Source organism: Urocampus carinirostris, chromosome 9 (genome assembly GCF_059441175.1).
Source record: "Urocampus carinirostris isolate Australia breed hairy pipefish chromosome 9, RoL_Ucar_1.0, whole genome shotgun sequence".
NCBI classification, from domain to species: Eukaryota; Metazoa; Chordata; class Actinopteri; order Syngnathiformes; family Syngnathidae; genus Urocampus; species Urocampus carinirostris.
In genome coordinates, this window is record NC_142357.1 from 32219978 (window position 1) to 32236691 (window position 16714).

General features: G+C 38.9%; 2 protein-coding genes across 2 annotated transcripts; one reads left to right on the plus strand and one right to left on the minus strand.

Moving 5' to 3' along the window:
- Positions 1 to 322: 322 nt before the first annotated feature.
- On the minus strand, positions 323 to 6704 carry cops6 (COP9 signalosome subunit 6). The gene is made up of 10 exons (XM_088343530.1): positions 6616 to 6704; positions 6064 to 6189; positions 5871 to 6002; positions 5706 to 5794; positions 5569 to 5631; positions 4085 to 4132; positions 3877 to 3991; positions 2698 to 2790; positions 786 to 886; positions 323 to 696 (listed from the first exon to the last, which is right to left on the minus strand). The coding sequence occupies exons 1-10, from the start codon at positions 6677 to 6679 to the stop codon at positions 556 to 558; spliced, it is 972 nt and encodes a 323-aa protein (XP_088199656.1). The 5' UTR covers positions 6680 to 6704; the 3' UTR covers positions 323 to 555.
- A 1292-nt stretch (positions 6705 to 7996) lies between these two features.
- Positions 7997 to 11545, plus strand: fbxl12 (F-box and leucine rich repeat protein 12). The gene is made up of 3 exons (XM_088344163.1): positions 7997 to 8142; positions 8255 to 8330; positions 10314 to 11545. Exons 1-3 carry the CDS (start codon positions 8042 to 8044, stop codon positions 11352 to 11354), a joined length of 1218 nt encoding a protein of 405 aa, XP_088200289.1. The 5' UTR covers positions 7997 to 8041; the 3' UTR covers positions 11355 to 11545.
- Positions 11546 to 16714: the final 5169 nt, after the last annotated feature.

A 16714-nucleotide genomic window follows, 5' to 3' on the forward strand; every position in this document is an offset into this window, starting at 1 on the left:
AACATTTCCTCCCAGAGACTTCAAAAGCAGACGTTACCCTCAGGCTGCCCTCTACTGAACTCAGAATTCAAGCGAATTAACATCATGTTCCTCTGCTCCTTTTTAAAACGATTGCCTTGAACGCCACATGGGGTCATTAAGTCGAGTTCCGCTTTAAAAGGTGGAAAAGTGCCGACCTGTCCGCCGGAACCCCCCTTTGGACACACCCCCTAAATCTTCTGGGGTTGTCTAACAGCGGGATGACGACTTCAAACGAAAAAGGACGATAAAAACGCTGGATTTTCACAAGCTTGGAAAAAAATATACACTGCTGACGTCTTGGTCTTTTTCAGAAGACCCTGACAAAGGCCTGGAAAAACAAACAGTAAATATTTTATTACATACAGAAGTGACAATAAAACGAGAGGTAAATAAAATATGTTTTAGTCCAGTGGTAAACAATAGCCTCTGTTTACTGTTGTTGCTAAGTGCATTGGGCTACACTTGAAGCAGGTTTTGAAGGAAACAAACAAAAAAAAACATTTCCTAGGAGGGGGTAGCGAGGAGGGGTGCCTTTCAAAAGAAAAGCCCTCTCAGCCTCCGTCCGATGCCCTGCCGGTCGTACATGACGTTGAACTTGTTGATGAATTGGTTCATGCTGTTGCAGGACTTGGTGATGGTGCCCAGGTAGGCCATGAGGCCCACGTCGTTGCATTGCTGCGAGTAAGTGCAAAAATGAAAAACGGGGAACGACGGCAGGAAAAAATAAAAAAAAAAGGGGGGGGGGGGGGGGGGGAGAGCCTTACGTCGTAAAAGTCGGTTTTGAACTTGATGGTGCTGAGGACTGGCAGTCGATGGCACAGGGCGTTTGCTTCTCGCAGGATTTCGTGGTTGAACGGAACTTCTCCTTGACGGACACGCAAAAAAAAAAAAAAGTTTTGGGAGGGGAAGATACCAAACTACAGCTCGGGGGCTATTTGTGACCCGGCAATTCGTTTTCGGAGGCACCGACCAGATTGAAAATATGTTCATCTTAAACAATCAGTTTACACCACGGCCCACCAACTTTTTTAAAGCTAATAGGCTTAATTTTTACAGAAGCTGCCCTACTTACAAACGAGATAGGTTCCAGACAATCATTCGTCAGTTGAATTTGTTTGTAAGTTGCTTTAGTGCTATATTTTGTATAGAATGTATGTTTAAGGTTTATATGAGTAACCTGTATTGTTTTGTACAAAAAAATAAAAATTTCATAATATAATATGCTCTATAAAGATATATAAGTTAAGTGCAACTTACTTTTGGAAGTTAAGCTTTAAAAAAAAGAGCATTACGACCATATTCTCAACCGCATCAAGCTTTCTTATTCCACTTTCATTTAAAAAGAAACGGCTCGCATTTTCTTCTAGATTTTACACCAACCATTTTGAATGGATGCAAGAGGTATTAAACAATAAAAACGTCAAAGTTCTTAGTGTGCTAGAAATACAGGGCAGTGTGTTTACACACGAACTAGGAAGTAGAAGCCAGTGATCTTCTTCGGGGTGGATGCTGGGTGACCTCTCACAGCGCCACGCTGCAGTAGAGGCGGAAAGAAGTACTACAGTAATGTCCTATACTCGGAAAAAGGTGCACACAATACAAAATCTAACTTCCAGCAATGTCGATATTTTTCGACATCCCGAAAAAAATGTTCGTATCTGCCGATTTCCGTAAATGGAATGGTCGTAAGTAGGGGAGCGTCTGTATTACGGATTAGCGCAAAAGGCTGCTTGTTTGCTATGTATTCCTAAAATAACATCTCACTACTATGTCATTACACAATTAATATTGTAATTATTAGAAGTAGGACTAAACAGGCCTTGTACATCATTTTCAAAGCGAAATTCAAGCATGTTTTAAAGACTTTTTTGTTAGATTATTAAAATATGTCACTGAGTATGTTGTCACCATAACATGAGTTTTCCAGCTATACTAAGTTTATTGTTTGACCATCACATCATTGCTCTAATGATCGCATTGTTCATTTAGTTGTAGATGTGCATCATGTTTATCCACATATTTTAGTGTTTACAAGCTGTATCCTTTCTTATCAGTACTTTCCCAGCCCTCTTCTGCCCTCATCTTATCATACAACCTTTGACATCTCAGGAATGTGCAGTACTAAATTTTCCCAGATGTACCTATAAGAGTGTTATGTTCCATTTTGCAGATCCACACCCCTTTCCTAATCTATATCGTCTACACATTTAAATTACTATCTTTGTTTAGGTACACGTTTTTATAATATTTTGGGCATGTATTTCTTTAAATAAGTGGCTATCTTTAAAGTCGTTTTAGAGGGGCTGCTTATACGAGAGTATATGTAGAACAGATTTAAATGTTAGGCTAGTATTAAAAATTAATTTAGCACAATTTATCATGTATTTAAAGACACCCATCATGTTAATGATTTCTCATGCCATTTTAAAAATCACTTTTCTTAGAAACTGAATTTTCAGGACAGGGGGCACCACGTTGTGATCCCCGATGTAGACTATCATTGACAGTAATTGGTCTTGTACTATTCTATGCAAGGGATAAACAACACAAATGTTATACTGGTTAAATTGAGAAATCGAAACCTAAACATGATTGTTTTTGAAGCGTTTCTGACTTTATTTATAAAACGCCAAAAGAAAGAAGGAAGACCTGCTGAAAAAGCTGCTAGCATCTCACCCGATTCCACCGCCTTGACGTATTCCAGGATGATCTTGACTCGACTGTGCAGCATCTTGATAGCGCTGTGCTGGGCAATGAGGTGCTCAGCCACTGTGAGCAAGAAACCGGGATTTGAACACAATTTTCATGGCCTGACTTTTAAAAACCTTAAAAGCCGATTTCCCAATTCCTACAGTCCCATCAAAAGAAAAACAATCCAGTGTGAATCCTTTATTTTACAGTGCCAAAAGTAATTTTGGTGATTTTTAATCTTGTGTGTGCTTTTATCAAACCATATGATTTTAAGATCTGGAGTAAATTGCGAAGACGTTCGTTTTTGAGACAAATGTCTCCTCCTATAGGTGTTGACAAAAATGATGTAGCTTACATTTTCAGTTGCAGGCAGTTCTTTCCATTAAAATTTAACACTGGTAAAGGCTACCTTAATTTGTCGCATGGCCCATAATAAATGTCCACGATTAATACGTAATGCTTGCACTAATACACATTTCACCGTGCACCGTTTTGGTGCAGCATGCACCTGTCCTATTTGGCGCGATCTGTAGGGACGTTTCGTGGGACAAATCTCTACAAACTAATGCTTGATAGTGAATAAATAATAAAATGCAATGGCAAAACGAAGCCACGAGGGATGCCGTCATTTTTGAGCAGGGTTGCTGAGAAACATGGCAACAATTTCAGGCATTTACAAGCATTTCACCCACGAGTTGAGCACTTCTCAATCTTTGAAAACACAACATTAATATTCAAGCATTTTCAGGATTCTAAGGACCCTTTAAGACTTTTTGTGATAAAGGGGTATACAAATAAATATGACTTGACTAGACGCTCAAAATAAGTGAGAAGACACAAGTGGAGTTTGAACTTGCAAGGAGGGCCGGGAGAAGGACTCTCAGATAGGAAAAATTCCATCTCTTCTTAAAACCCTACTCCGAGCCACCTCTTTTGATTAATTCTGAAGGTTACAAAAACCGAACAGCCCAAAGGGGGTGGAAATCAAAGAGCAGCAACACGATTGGCCGGTAGCGACAATGATGCACTAACAACTGTGAGTCAAAGTAATCCAATCTCATTGCATTCATCTAATAGTAACAAATTTATCCGACCTGTACAAACACTGAAAAAAAATGCAAATTCCAGTAATGGAAATTCCGGTCGGCCGTTTACAGCGCTCACCTGTGGAGTTCTCGCCGGTGCCTGTTGCAGTCATGCGGGCCACGTGGTCTACGCCGATTCTCTCTGCCTCTTCCGTAGCTAGCGTGTAGTTGAGCTCGGCAAACAACATGGTGGCCTGGGTTAATGCGAGTAGAGAAAAAGGCGGTAAAATGAATAAAAATCGCAACCGAAGTTTCCTATTGGTAAGCTCTTTTAAAAGGGAATTTACCTCGCCACTGATGATATCAATGACTGATTCATAAACGCTCACGGGTAGCTGAGGAAGAAAACAGATAAAATAGACAGGTTTTAATTATTTTGCTATGTGGGTTAGCCAAGCCCTGCGACTGGCTGGAAACCAGTACAGGGTGTCCACAGCCCACTGCGCAAAGATAGCTGGGATGGGCTCCAGCACCCCCGCAACCCTACTGAGGATAAGCGGGGCAGATATTGGATGGATGGATAAGCATGACCTAATCATTAGGCAAGCTGGCTAAAAATTGTCTGACTGACCATTAGCATCAGCAGAAACATTAGCTCCCGATTGTTGGTTTCACTTTTACAGCCGCTCCCACACAAATGCCACTCCAAAATTTGAGCGAGGGGACCCCATGTGGACCCATAAAATACTTGCACCAAATTTGCGCTTGATTCCAAAATTTGAAAAAAATATTAACTCAAGGGGGAAAATACTCAATGTTCAAGAGCACAGTTTTAGCCAGATGCCTGTACAAGTCCCCAAGTTAAGTCATCAAGAATTTTAGCATTGATAGCAAAAGTATGGGTGGACCAGACTACAGCCCAGGGGCCATTGGTGGCCCTCTAAATATTTTTTAGAGGCTTGCAAGATATTAAAAATAATATTTCCCCCGGAAAAAGGTCTTTACGCTGCACAACTTTGATTTTCAATATTAAATGATCTTTTTTTTCTCCTATTTGTAATCTAAAATAATAATTTATGGACTTTTTTTGGTTATAACAAGCAAAAAAATGTTTACATGATTGCCAAACATTGATGAAAAAGGAAAATAAAAAACGAATGGAATAAAAATGTCATTTCTTATAATTTTTCTGTTCGTGGGCCAAAAAGAAAGAGTAAACACCTCTGCAATGGTACTTTTGATACATAAGATTTCCCATAATAAAAATGACAGATACTTACAAAGAACGATCATATTTCCTTAAAATTGTTTTAAATTAGTAGCAATACTCAAATCTCATAAGTTATACCACTTGATTCTAAAACACCAAGAAGAGGGCTTTGAGTACACGAACCATGAGTAATGTTAATACCTAAAAACATTAACAAAAGTACATAGCATAGATCTCAATAGATGGTCTACAGTTTTCTCCTACAAAAAAAGTTTGTTCCCAAAAGACAAAATACCGCTATCTATTGTTTACTGTGGTTAATGGGTGCCAGAACTACCCGGTATATGACAAAATACACGCAATTTTACAATTGGAGGACAAAACATCCAAAAAAAACTTCTTGGTCCAACAAAAATGTGTTTTTGAGACTTCCTCTTGTACTAATATGCGATCTGGGATAATGGATCGCAGAATACATTTGGAACTGCGATGCACTGTGGCGGCAAAGTATGAAGCACGAAGTAGCGAGGTTACAGTAACTGATACATTCAGCAAAAGGCGCAAAGAGTTTCCAATACCCAAATTTGTCAACATTTTGAGACAAAGCATCAGTATACTCACATCACTGTGTTTCGTCATCGGATTGAGCATCAGGAAGAGCGGACTCTCGATGATCTCACACACCTGGCAGAAGGAAAAGCAACCAAGGTCACAAAACCAAAAGCGTGACGGAAGTAGGCTACAACGCCTTCACTCACCTGCTTGTGAATGTGAATGTCGGACGCATCGGGTGGGCCTCCTGTGGTGTACCAACCCAAGAACTCCATGTCTTTGAATACCTGCTTGACTGAAACACAAAAATGACACGTTTCGTACACGTTTCCAAATCTATCACTACTGAATTGCTCCCCAAAACAACTCACATTGCTCCTCCTTAGTGTAGTAGTACTGCTTATCGATCTGCACTTTGTCATCTGTCGTGTGCGAGAGAAGCTCAAAAGAGTTCATCACTTCGATGTTTCGGCCTTCCTGCTTCCCGATGAGAGCGCCGATCACTGAGGGAAATACAAAACTAGTCAGCCTGACGTCAACCAGCTCAGCTGATGGAACACATACCTTGCATGGGTCTTCCTTCTTGTGAGCGGATACGTATCCAATGGTCCGATATGTTGAGGATGACCAGAGGGTGCAAAGCCACCGAGACGCTGCCGGTCATCCCGGAGGCCATGACACTGGGACTGGCTATGAATGAAGAGAATCAAGATCATTCAACATCCACAACCCAGAGAAAAGGGATCAACGATCAACGTTCACATTCATTTCTTACAATACAATCGCATCATTGAATCAGTTACAGTTTCTACTGCATTCGCAAGCAACAGCATCACAACTGTTGCACTGCTTTTGCAAGACTCGTGCAAACTTGAGAGTATTGTGTATAACTGAGAGATAGCGTTGACACATGATAATATCGCCTCGAATAAGTCCATGTGTTGACAGCTTCATCCCACAGCCGCCTGTGTCAGCAAACTCGCAGCGGGGAGCACAAACCCCACCTATTCTTCCATTCAAACTGAACAATATACCTTTTAAAACAAAACTGTTTTTTTCTGCGTATTTATGTGTCAATAGAGGTAATAGTCATTGAATAATCGCTTTAAGACTCGCCTGCCCCGTCCACTTCCATTCCGCCGCCGTTGCTGGCCGCCATCTTGTCCGCTGAAATGCGCATGCGCAGACAGGGATGTTAATGACGGCGTGAGCGTGACTGCAAAGTAAGATAAATGAATACAATATTTCAATGTCTTCAATTTATCAAATATTTTTTTTTATCAGGGAAATATGATAATGTCATATCTGTTTATTTTGTTGTTATTAAAGAGCAAGGATATGGATAGGAAGTAAAAAAAAACTTACAAACTGTAAAATTTATTTCGTGATTTAAACCTTGAGATTATTTCGAAATTGATTAAGGAATGAAAATAATTATTATAATTATTTTAGAAATGATAATGAGCTTGAATGATTAGTATAAGAAAATTTATACTACTGTATATACATATTACATATACTGCCTTTTGCGTTAGGCTATCACTTATCTCCCCTGGAAACACCTACAGATATTTTCTAAAAAAAATCTACCGCTTTCCAAATTAAAAGAAAAATAATAATATTGATTTTTATTTTAGTTTACACCTGCTTTATTTTGAAGGGAAACTGAGTATTTGTGCGTGGCTGAACTACTCCAACAAATTATTGCAATTTTTTGAAAAGTGGGTTTACATTTTTGAAATTTTTTGCAAATAAAACAACTTTGCTATACATAAAATTAAATGTAAGTCCAAATGTAACATGATCTTTGTATAAGTTGGTTTTGTTTGAAATGGTGCAATTTAAAAAAAACATTTAGAAAGTACCGTTATGTTACAAGTTTGCCACTTCCGGTTTTGAAAATGTTGTGGAAATTCATTATGTTTCTCGCCTGAAAATAGAGTGTGTGATAACAATTGACTCATTTTAAAGGTACATCGTGTAATATTTGACCACTAGATGACACTGCATTGTTTAATGCGACAAAAAACAGTGCCAAATGAGCACAGTGTAGAAGAAATATAGCAAAGGCGGCGACTTCTAGGTATGGATTCCACGATGTAAAAGAAATACAAATTTCGACCTATGAATATTTGTAAAACTCAACATTGGTAGAGTAGTTCATGTATTTTAATTACTGTTAAAATATTTTATTTTTTTACCACTAGAAGGCACTAAATATTACATACTATCCCTTTAATGTCAAAAGATTGGCAGGTATGTTACATTGTATGTATAATTCTCGTATAAGGATAAGGCTTCAACCGTTGTTGTTTTTTCGGTTGGTTTATTAATTATGTCATGTATTTTTTGTTTGATAAACTATAAATATGAATAAAAATACGAATAAATAAATAAATAAAATATTCTAAAATCCTTCTAGGACATTTTAACCATTTGCTGTTTCTAGCGGAGTAATTTTCAGGGAGCGCCCTGTGTGCTTCAACATTTTCAGTCCGTGCTCGAGTAAAAACAAAGAGGCGTCAACAGTTTTGTTGACAAAATGGACGAATTCCCAACTTGTCACATCGACTATCTTCCAGAAAACATTTTGATCGACGTCTTGTCGTATTTGAGCGTCCGTGAGCTTGTCAGATCCGGGAGGTAAGATCAATCAGTTTTTACATTTTTCACAATTAAGAAAAAGGTTTTTGATGGGAATATTTTTACGTACCCCTTGTTACACGAATTATCGATTTTTTTCCCTTTCTTGCAGAGTTTGTAAGAGATGGAGGCGTCTTGTGAAGGATCAAAAACTCTGGAGACTAGTCGATATGACTGCTTGGAAATCGGTAAATAAGTGCAAAAATAAACTGCACATTGGAGCTGATTTTGATCTTTTTCTATTGTTTTATTTTTTTAGATTTTGGTTCGCCATTATGGAGCAGTTTAAAAAATTGAAACCCCTTGTTTATATTGGCACGAATCTTTTTGGTTATAGTTGAATGTAAAGAAAAAAATCAGCCTACAACAAAGGCAACAAGTAATTGAGGATTAACAAGGAAAGACCAAAAGTCACTTTCTTAAAGAAACAGTGATTATTAACCACTAGCTATTTCTCTATTGTGTAGTGCAACCGAAAACACCATGAAGAATACAAACTATAGAGACTTAAAGAGATCAGAGACCACCAATTTACTTCCTTTTTTCTCTCCCAGCCTCTCACAAGCTTTTTTTTTTTTGTGGGTACCTGTAGCTGTAAGATCCCTCCATGTGAGGCTCATGTTATGTAAAATAATTACACATATTTCAACTTATGAGTAACATATGGTTGCCTGGAGAGGGATCTACGCCACCAGGCTGTATTTGCCCAATACACACCAAGGGAAATGGTCCGCTATGACCCTAGTGGTTAAGGGATCCTGCCAACCAACCAACGTATATTTTTGCCTACTTTTTAAATTAATATTGTGGGTTTTGTTTTAATGAATGACGAATGACTAGGAGGCGCTAAATAATAATAATAATAATAATAATAATTTCCTTGTATTGTCATTCTGTGTAACAATGTACACAGAACGAAATGTCGATTGCACCTGACCCGTTGTAGCGAGCCGATGCAGCCGCAGCCAACAGAGGGCGCCGCCGACCACTTTTTAAGTCTTAGGAATGACTCGGCCGGGGCGCGAACCCGAACGATAAGCACTGTCCCTTTATTCAAAGTCAAAAGTAAGTGAGTATGTATGCGATTGGTTAATTCTAAACCAAAGTTATTATAATTCATGAAAATGTATAAAATCACTGAAAATAAGTCAAATAAGAAAATACATTAACTAAATGCAATTCTATGGATTTTTTTAAACTGAGTTTAAAATTGTTGTTTTAAATCTTGAAAATACAAGAAATGCCAGTATTGATGATTTGTGGAGCAATCTGAAAAAAATTCCCATTCACGTCAAAAAGTCACACAATTATACTATATCCATCCATCCATTATCTGCACCGCTTGTCCTCAGTAGGGTCCCGGGGGTGATGGAGCCCATCCCAGCTATCTTCGGGCAGTGAGCGGGGGACACCCTGAAGTGGTTTTCAGTCAGTCACAGGGCACACAGAGACAGACAACTCACTGGCCCATTCACACCTAAGGGACAATTTGGACCGACCAATTAACCGGAAAAAACCCATGCAGGCACGGGGAGAACATGCAAACTCCACACAGGGAGGCTGTGGTAGCTGGACTTGAACCCTGAACCTCTGCACCACGGTGCTGTGCGCTACAATTATAGTATAATTAAATGCTAAAAACATTTGTACAGTTACTTTGAGTCTCCGTAGTTCGTTTCATTCCTGGTGCCTTTTCAGCTCTCATTTTCAGTTGCACCACAGATCACTATGACAGTTTGTTTTGTGTTGAATATTGTACACCTGGAAAGGAGATTACATGGCAGTTGGTTATTTTGACTATTGTTGCACATTGATGTTTGTTGTTTTGACTATTATGAACTGCTAACATAATTGTCACTTCCAGCCAATCAATTAGCTGTTTTTGATATCCACACTCTTAAGGGCGGGTGTGCTCATGTAACCTAGGAGATTTGAGTAAAAGAAAGGGTTCTGGGTAGGGCTTTTACAACAGTTTGGAATTTGTTATCTAAGTTTGTGCTTTCTCCTATTCTGAAGTTCAAAAAACATTGGTGTCTTCTCTCCTTAATTTGAGTGTCTACTGTACTTTAAACAAATTAGCTACTTTAAAAAGAAATGCTTATCTTGGAACCGTTTTGCGGGGACTTTTTAAAAATTAACCCTTTTGTTCTCTCTCTGCCCTTTTTAATTAGATAACATCTCGCATCCTGTGGGTCCTACTTCGCCAGTACCTCGGTTGCGGACTCCGCTGCTTACGACTTCGCGGTCTGCTCCTCTCCGTCCGAGGCGGAACTTTCCTCTCCGAGGCTTGGCTCAAAGCTTTATCCGCAAAGTGCCCTCGCCTGAGCAAACTTTACCTCGTCCACGTGGACCTCAGAAGTTTGCCCAGTTGCCAGCTCCTGCCGTCGTCCTTAAAGGTGCTGGAGCTGGAAGGCTGCGAACTGCCCCAAGGGTTTTTTAACCAGGACCTGTCGCCCCCGCTCCCAGAAAGCATCCCGACGAGTCCCAGGGTTAAACAAAAAGGAATCAAACACATCTCCCCGTCGGGAATTTTTATCGAATGTTTAATCCTCAACAACGTTCCGTCTTTTAAAGACCAACACCTGCAGAGTCTGACGTCGTGGGAAAGGCTCAGTCGCTTGGAGTTGTGCGACACCTTCCGCGTCACAGCCAACGGACTCCGAGGCTGTGCCGCCAAGGAAGGAGTCGGCGGATTGGAAGGGCTATTCCGCCTGAAATTTTTGGAAATGAGCATCACTCCCAGACAAGGATTCCAGAGGACAATGGCATCCTTGGGGTTAGAAACAGGATGGCTGGGATTGGAGGAGCTGAGTCTGGGCGGCAAAGAGGTGGCACCGGGGTTTCCTTACGCCAGTCGCCTCAAGGACCTGAAACGCCTTTACCTCAAGGCCTGCACGTTGGACGAGTTGCAAGTGGTGCACAACTGCAAAATGCTCCGTAACCTTCCCGGATTCCTCAGACTGGAGTTTTCCAAGGTGGTTTTCCAGCCGCGCCGCTTCCCGGCTGAAGGGCCGGGTGGCGAGGAGGGCGAAGGGGATCGGGAGGGAGAGGAGGAGGTTGCCGACAGAGAGGGCGGAGACGACAACAAACCGGAGAAACTGATCATAAATTTGCGCCGATCGCTAGCCGTCATGCTGCCGTCCTGCACGCTGGCCTTCGACAATTGCTCCGTTCAGGACAACACAAATCTCAGCTCGAATTTATTTAGTTAGCGTTGTAAAATAACATATGAGTGATATGCAGGGCTGTCTCAAGAAGTTAGAATGTTGTTCTATTCTATTCCTCTGTTTGTCCGTCTGTATCTCTAGCTTTCTCTATGTCTCTTTATCGTTACAGATCTATCCCTTTATCTTTATATCTATCCAGTTTTTGTCTGCATCTATCTATCTATCTATCTATCTATCTATCTATCTATCTATCTATCTATCTATCTATCTATCTATCTATCTATCTATCTATCTATCTATCTATCTATCTATCTATCTATCTATCTATCTATCTATCTATCTACATTGGATATCAAATATGAAGAGAAATTTACAAACAATTGAATAATTCTTCACTGCTTGATTGTTAAGGAATATTTTGTTGTGTCTATACCCAGGGTTGGGTAGGGTTACTTTAACTTGATTACTTTCAATTACTTTTGGATTACTCCAATACCAAATATGCTAATAAAAGAAAAGAAACTAAATATGAATAAAATTATGACTCACAACACGTGGTAAGATTTTCTCCTGGCTTTGATCTCTTTGATCTCTGGCAAAACTAACATAAAATGCGACAGAAACCAAATGAAAATAAATCAAAACAGCTTGCTAACATCATTTTTGCCGTTCCATGTATTCCGTTACTCCCCAAGCCTGCACAAAATTTTGTCATTTTATTCATATTTAGTTTCTTTTGTCTTTTATTAGCATATTTGGTATTGGAGTAATCCAAAAGTAATTGAAAGTAATCAAGCTAAAGTAACCCTATCTAACCTTGTCCATACCATGCTACCACAACAGTTTTTCACAAAAGGGATAAGGCATTTTAACCAGAAACCTGTATTTTGTTAAAATGCATTGATCAATATTAGAGTTCACTTTGAGGAGCCTTCCACTTGTAGCACATGGTGCTAATTCCCTTGATTATCTGGTAACCCCTGTTTAACTGGCATTCTAACTGCCAGTTTCACTGACTTTTCAAGATGGTGGTTCATTCTAAGGTGACTGAAAGCCTCCGGCAGCAGGTTGTCCGGATGAATGCGAAAGTGATGACCCTTTCAGTCATAGCAAGACAAGTTGATCGTTCTAAATCTGTGATTTCAAGAATATTGAAGGACAGGTCACTGCAAAGGTTGTCAATAGGTAATCAATTCCACACTGGAGTTGCTCGCCAGTTCAGTGCTAATCATGGTAAGTATCTGTCTCGCCATACAGTGTCTCATCATACAGTGTTCCGCCTTTTAGGAGCATTTGGACTGAAGGCCCCCATAGCAATGACCAAACCTCTCATTAGCAAAAAATATCATCAAAAAGCTAGTTTTGCTGAGGAGCATGTGGTGTGTGGACGGAGGAGAACTAGTAAAGAGTTGCTTCAGTGATGAAAGCCTATTTAATTTTTTGGGGTCTGATTGGAAGCATTATGTTTGGTGACACACTGGAGAAAGACTAAACCCAAAGTGTGTGAAAAAAGTTCAGTGAAAAGTGGAGGAAGTGTCATGGTTTGGGGCGTGGTTTCTGCAGCAGGTTTTGGGCCTCTTAGAGCTACATGGCCGAGTGAAAGCAAATGTGTATAAAAACCTAAATCAACAACACATGGTTCCTTACTTGAGTTCCTCGCCCAATCGGCCTGCAGTCTTCATGCAAGACAATGTTCCATGTCAAACAGCATAATGGGTACAAAAATGTCCTTGATGGTGAAAACATAGAAATATGGCATGGCCTGCCCAGAGTCCTATTCTCACCCAAATGGCTAACTTCTGAGAAATCATTGGTGATAAAGTCATAGTCAAGAAACCCACTAAAATCACCAAACTGTAGAAGAGGCTGGAAGAAGAATGGACCAAAATCACACCAGAGCAGTGTGAAAAACGAGTGCTATCCCGTCTTACTAATGCTGACTGTTGCAACGTTCAGACGTTTTTTTCCATGCCAAAGTCCTTGTTCTCTTATTTTGATCAGTGCGTTTTCTGATGTATTTATTTTATGTGTGAAATGCCTGTAGTCATTTTGGGGAAAAAAGAATTGTGGTACCATGATTTAAACACAATAAAATTGTATTTAACTGTTGAATTGTAAAAATGGATTATTTAAATAATAATGATTTTTTTTTCAAGTTCTCTAATTTTGATCTTTAGTGCATCTCTTTCATTCTCTTTTTTATATATATTTATATCTTTATATTATGCTCTCTATACCTATGTCTCTCTCTCTCACTATACCTATATGTCTCTCTCTCTCTCTCTCTCTCTCTCTCTCTCTCTCTCTCTCTCTCTCTCTCTCTCTCTCTCTCTCTCACTATACCTATATGTCTCTCTCTCAATATATCTATGTCTCTCTCACTATACCTATGTGTCTCTCTCTCTCACTATACCTATGTCTCTATCTCTCTCTCTATACCTATCTCTCTCCCTCTCTCACTATACATATGTGTCTCTCCCTCTCACTATACCTGTCTCTGTCTCACTATACCCAAGTGTGTCTCTCTATCTCCATATTTATTTTCTTGTACAAAACAATTAAAAAATGTTATACATTCTGGAATTATTGCAAATCCACTGAAATATTGCAAGTTGTTTTATTTTAATTTTAATCTTGCTGATTACGGGGAAAACTCATTATGAAAGTAATCTAAAAGGCAGCAAGTCCGAATCAATAAAATCAATATAATAAAAGGGCTTGCAATATTCCAGTGAATTTGTAATGAATCCAGAATGATTTTTTTTTATATTTCCCTGAAGAATGTTATCACAATTTTCACATTTTTGAGACAGTCCTGTATTTAACCAAACAAAATCCTCTCCAGTTAAACGACACCATAGCACATGAGCGCCTCTCATACAGGAAGTGCAGTTTATTTATTTTCCTTAAATATATATTGTTTTTGAAATATGTCATAAAAGCAGGACGAGCTGATCTTTTTAGAGCAGAAGTCCAGTGCCAACATCCTAAAATACCTGCACACTTCTCTAAATATGGCATTTTTATTAGTATTGTAATTGTGGAACATGACAGCAGCACAATAGACCATTTTTACACTGAATGGTGGCCATTTTGAGTAAAGATGACATCATCAACGTTATTTAAAACCAATCTCGGTTTGACTTCCGAAAAAACACGATTTGCTGTTATCTGAACCCAAGTCAACAAATTTTATTTTCAGTGATGGCTGAAAATAACAGCTGGATTTTGTGTATTAGTCGAAGCTCCTCTTATATCTATGACACAGCTTTAAACTGAGGTATTGCTTCACGAGGGTGCGCGCACATAAATGAAAGAAAACATTTGCGGCATCCCTATACAGTATGAGAGTGCCTTGCGAAAGTATTGGCCCCCAAGGATTTGTTGACATATTGCCATATTTCAGGCTTCAAACGTCTAGATGAAAATTTTAAAATATTTTCTAAGAATCAACTATGACACACAATTGTGGAAAAAAACCCCCCGAATGTATTCATCATTTTATATTATGCTAACAAATAAAAAAAAACAGATGTAGGTGTTGCAAAGAAGATTAATCCATTGTGCAACCTCATTTTGCTGCAATCACAGCAACAAGTCTTCTAGGGTATGTCTCTATACGTTTTTCACATCTTGAAAAAATATTTGCCCATTCTTCCTTACAAAACAGTTCCAATTCCTTAAGGTTTGATGGTGATCGTTTGTGCACAGCATTTATCAGATTTTTTCCAAAAATGCTCTACAAGATTGAGGTCTGGACTTTCGCTTGGCTATTCAAACACCTTTATATTGTTAGTTTTAAACAATTCCATTGTAAAATTTGGTCCTTGAGTTTTTCCTTGACCTCATGTAGATTTTAGATCAGGGGATGGTGTCATAATAGTCTGTACATTGCAATAATTTGTGGTCTATGCAGCCCTTTGAGACTCCTTGTGATTAAGGGCTATACACATAAACTTGACTTGAAACTGCTCCCCATTCTTAGGTCTTTTACTGACTCCAAAACATGTTCTGCCAGAAACGCTCTGTATTTGGCTCAATCCATCTTTTTATCAACCCTGATGATCTTCCCAGTCCCTCCTGAAGAAAAGCAACCCCAGAGTGGGATGCTGCCACCACCATGTTTGACAGCGGGGAGGATGTTTTTAGGGTTATGTGCAGTTTAATTTTATTATTTAACGCTTTGCATTTAGCCCCAAAAAGTTCAATTTTTGCCTCATCTGACCCAAACACTTGGTTCCACATGTTATTTGTGTCTGCTTCTTGCAATCGCCTAACAGGCTTTTTTGGTATTCTTTCAGAAAAGGCTTTCTTCTTATCATTCTTCCACAAAGGGCAGACTAATAGTTGTCACATGCATGGATTCTCCCACCTCACCTGTGTATGCCTGCAGGTCACATAATGTGTTCATAGGACTCTTGGTTGCTTCTCTGATTAGTTTTCTCCATGTTCGTGCCAAAAGTTTTGAGTAATGGTCGGGTCTTGGTAAATTTTCAGTGGATTTATTCTTTCTCCATTTTTATATTATTGCTCGCTCAGTGTTTCAGAAGATATTTAAATGTTGTGAAATTTAGATTGACACTGGAATTCATTCAGAAACATTTGGAGTCAGTTGGCTGAGCTGAGAGCCAATATTTTTGCAACACCTTCTTTTCATTTTTTTTATTGCAAATATAATATAGAATCTTGAAATAATTTGTTTCCACTTCATTATTGTGTCTCACGTGTTTATTCTTTGAAAATATTTTCAGTTTTTTTCGGTTTAAAATTGAAGCCTGAAATGTGGCAATATGACAACAGGTTCCTGGGGGCCAATACTTTCACTAGGCACTGTGTGTCACAGCCTTAAAATGTGTAAATGCTCCACAAGGGCGCATGCAAATAACTGAAAGACAAAATGAGTGGTATCCTTATATAAGGGAAAGAAAAACAGACAATTGAAGGCACCCCTCAACATGCATTGGATGTCTTCGGTTTCAGTTTCCTGACAGGAGACACTATTAGACCAAGGTGAAAATATTATTTACAAACAATTGATGAATTATTTTGTTGTTCTTTTATAGAAGTTGTTGTGTATTCAATGATCATTTTATAATTTCACCCCAACAAACATTTCTACAATTTCAGAATAATTATTTGCATTTCTGCTGAATGGTCAGTCTGGTGCTGTCTGAATTCATACTGTATATCAAATATGAATGTTTAAAAAAAGGAAAAAGAAAACATGCTGGCGATAGATGTAGATTTGTTATTCAATATCATTTTTATGTAAGAATCAATTTCTTTTAAATGTATTGACAGCTACATATTGTGATTACTCTGTATTCTACTTAAGTCCACAACAACATGGAATTGTTCTCATTGTGTATAATGTGAAAGCAAAAAAGAGCCAAAAACGTATTCCA

Bases quoted from the DNA above. Each gene is read 5' to 3' on its own strand.
- cops6 (XM_088343530.1), bottom strand. From the start codon at position 6,679: ATGCGCATTTCAGCGGACAAGATGGCGGCCAGCAACGGCGGCGGAATG. The intron at 5,632-5,705 runs GTGAGTGAAGGC...TCCTTCTGCCAG, and splicing joins ACATTCACATTCACAAGCAG to GTGTGTGAGATCATCGAGAG. The intron at 4,133-5,568 runs GTGAGTATACTG...TTTCTTCCTCAG, and splicing joins CGATGACGAAACACAGTGAT to CTACCCGTGAGCGTTTATGA.
- fbxl12 (XM_088344163.1), top strand. From the start codon at position 8,042: ATGGACGAATTCCCAACTTGTCACATCGACTATCTTCCAGAAAACATT. The intron at 8,143-8,254 runs GTAAGATCAATC...CCTTTCTTGCAG, and splicing joins GAGCTTGTCAGATCCGGGAG to AGTTTGTAAGAGATGGAGGC. The intron at 8,331-10,313 runs GTAAATAAGTGC...CTTTTTAATTAG, and splicing joins ATATGACTGCTTGGAAATCG to ATAACATCTCGCATCCTGTG.